Source organism: Echinops telfairi, unplaced genomic scaffold (genome assembly GCF_000313985.2).
Source record: "Echinops telfairi isolate 266 unplaced genomic scaffold, ASM31398v2 ScPeMD7_18;HRSCAF=68, whole genome shotgun sequence".
In the NCBI taxonomy this organism is placed as follows: domain Eukaryota; kingdom Metazoa; phylum Chordata; class Mammalia; order Afrosoricida; family Tenrecidae; genus Echinops; species Echinops telfairi.
In genome coordinates, this window is record NW_022103915.1 from 51,450,782 (window position 1) to 51,452,246 (window position 1,465).

Consider the following 1,465-nt stretch of genomic DNA (forward strand, 5'->3'; position numbering starts at 1 on the left):
CCTTGGAAGCCTCTCCAGTTCTTGGATATTTAGTCCAATGTCAAGCTTATGGTCATTTGCTTCTCCTGGTGCTTCCTGGGAGAAGCTGATGACTGAGAGCTGCCTCTGTGGGTGAACAGGATGGTTTGTGAGCCATCGGAATGCCCAGCTGAGAAAGCAGCTAGTGGAGCTGGAGTTCGGCCATCACGTGAAAGCCAAGGTTCCAAAACCTATGTGGCCCACCATCCCCTTTTAACGACAAAATAAGTTCTCATTATTGCCACCGACCCACCCGCCCTACACACAGTACGCCAGCAATGAAAACCATTTGTCCTAGAGCCGTGATCCTGGATAAAGTATAGGTACCTGCTCTCGCACGCTTCTGGCTTGGCCCAGCACCCAGCCCGAGCTGTCGCCCACTTTGGGGTGTGCTGCTTCGAGACAAGAACACCAGCCATTTCTGTGGTCAGTGTTCTCAGAGAGGCTCAGCCCCCCAGCAATCAAAGGGGACCTTACGTTGGTATGAACATTCAAGGAGAACGGGCAGTGTCAAAAGTTCAACTAGCACATGCAGTAATTCCAATTAACATCATGGAGCGTTACAAACCTTTATTGTCAGGACTGTATAACTTCATGTCAGGAGGCTGACCATGAAGGACAGTATCCATTCATGCTCTTTGAACAGGTTTCTGGGTAGCGATAAGGAAGTCAGATGTTTATTGGCTCTGAAGTATGTAGCTGACGTGTTCAAAGCAGCCTGGCTGGGCAGGCAGAGGTGAGCATGATGGTCTACACTGTCAGCCATACCGTGTCCTCAGAGTGGCTCTACTCAGAAACGGTGGCGGGTTTTCGTGAGGTGAGGTAGGTGGCACAGAGAGACTTCCTGCTGCCGGGAGGAGGCCACAAAGACAGAGGACAAGGAAGGGCACCACAGACCGCCTGGCTTTCTCTAGACCTGACGCGCAGCCATGGAGCACACGGCTGCGGGGAGACTCCCCGTCTGACCCTGTGCCTTCCCATGTTTGCTTTCTGTCCACAGACATTTCCCGTCTCGCTAAACGAGCTGCTCTTTAGCAGATTACCATCCTCACTTGGTGCGGACGGTGCCCAGTGTCAATCATTTTAATCATTCTGGTCTTTGGTTTACAACAGTTTTGGTATCCAGTTCATGCAAGGGGCTAATGTTCCCTTCCACTTCAACCCACGCTTCCATGAGGACAACAAGAAGATCATCGTTTGTAACACGAAACAGGGTGACATGTGGGGAAAGGAAGAAATGACGACTGTGTTCCCCTTTGAAAGTGGCAAACCATTCAAAGTAAGTATTGCTGCCATTATATATTGATAAGGTACGTTTTTCACGGTGCACCCCTCGAAAGTCCCAATGCACTTGAAGTGAATTGTTCACACCTGTCTTGTGGTACCTACCCAGTACATCTTCTCCCTATCCCGGGGCGTGGCAGGCTAGGAGTGGCACGTTTCCTAA

The 1,465-nt window shown here is 50.6% G+C and overlaps 1 protein-coding gene across 1 annotated transcript in view; it reads left to right on the forward strand.

Annotated features, from left to right (window-relative positions):
- The first annotated feature begins 760 nt into the window (after positions 1 to 760).
- Positions 761 to 1,465, forward strand: part of LOC105978230 (galectin-3) — a 5,421-nt gene continuing 4,716 nt past the window's right edge. The window contains exons 1-2 of the mRNA XM_013003646.2: positions 761 to 840; positions 1,132 to 1,297. Of these exons, the coding sequence (XP_012859100.1) occupies positions 761 to 840; positions 1,132 to 1,297 (246 nt within the window). The remainder of the gene's footprint in view (positions 841 to 1,131; positions 1,298 to 1,465) is intronic.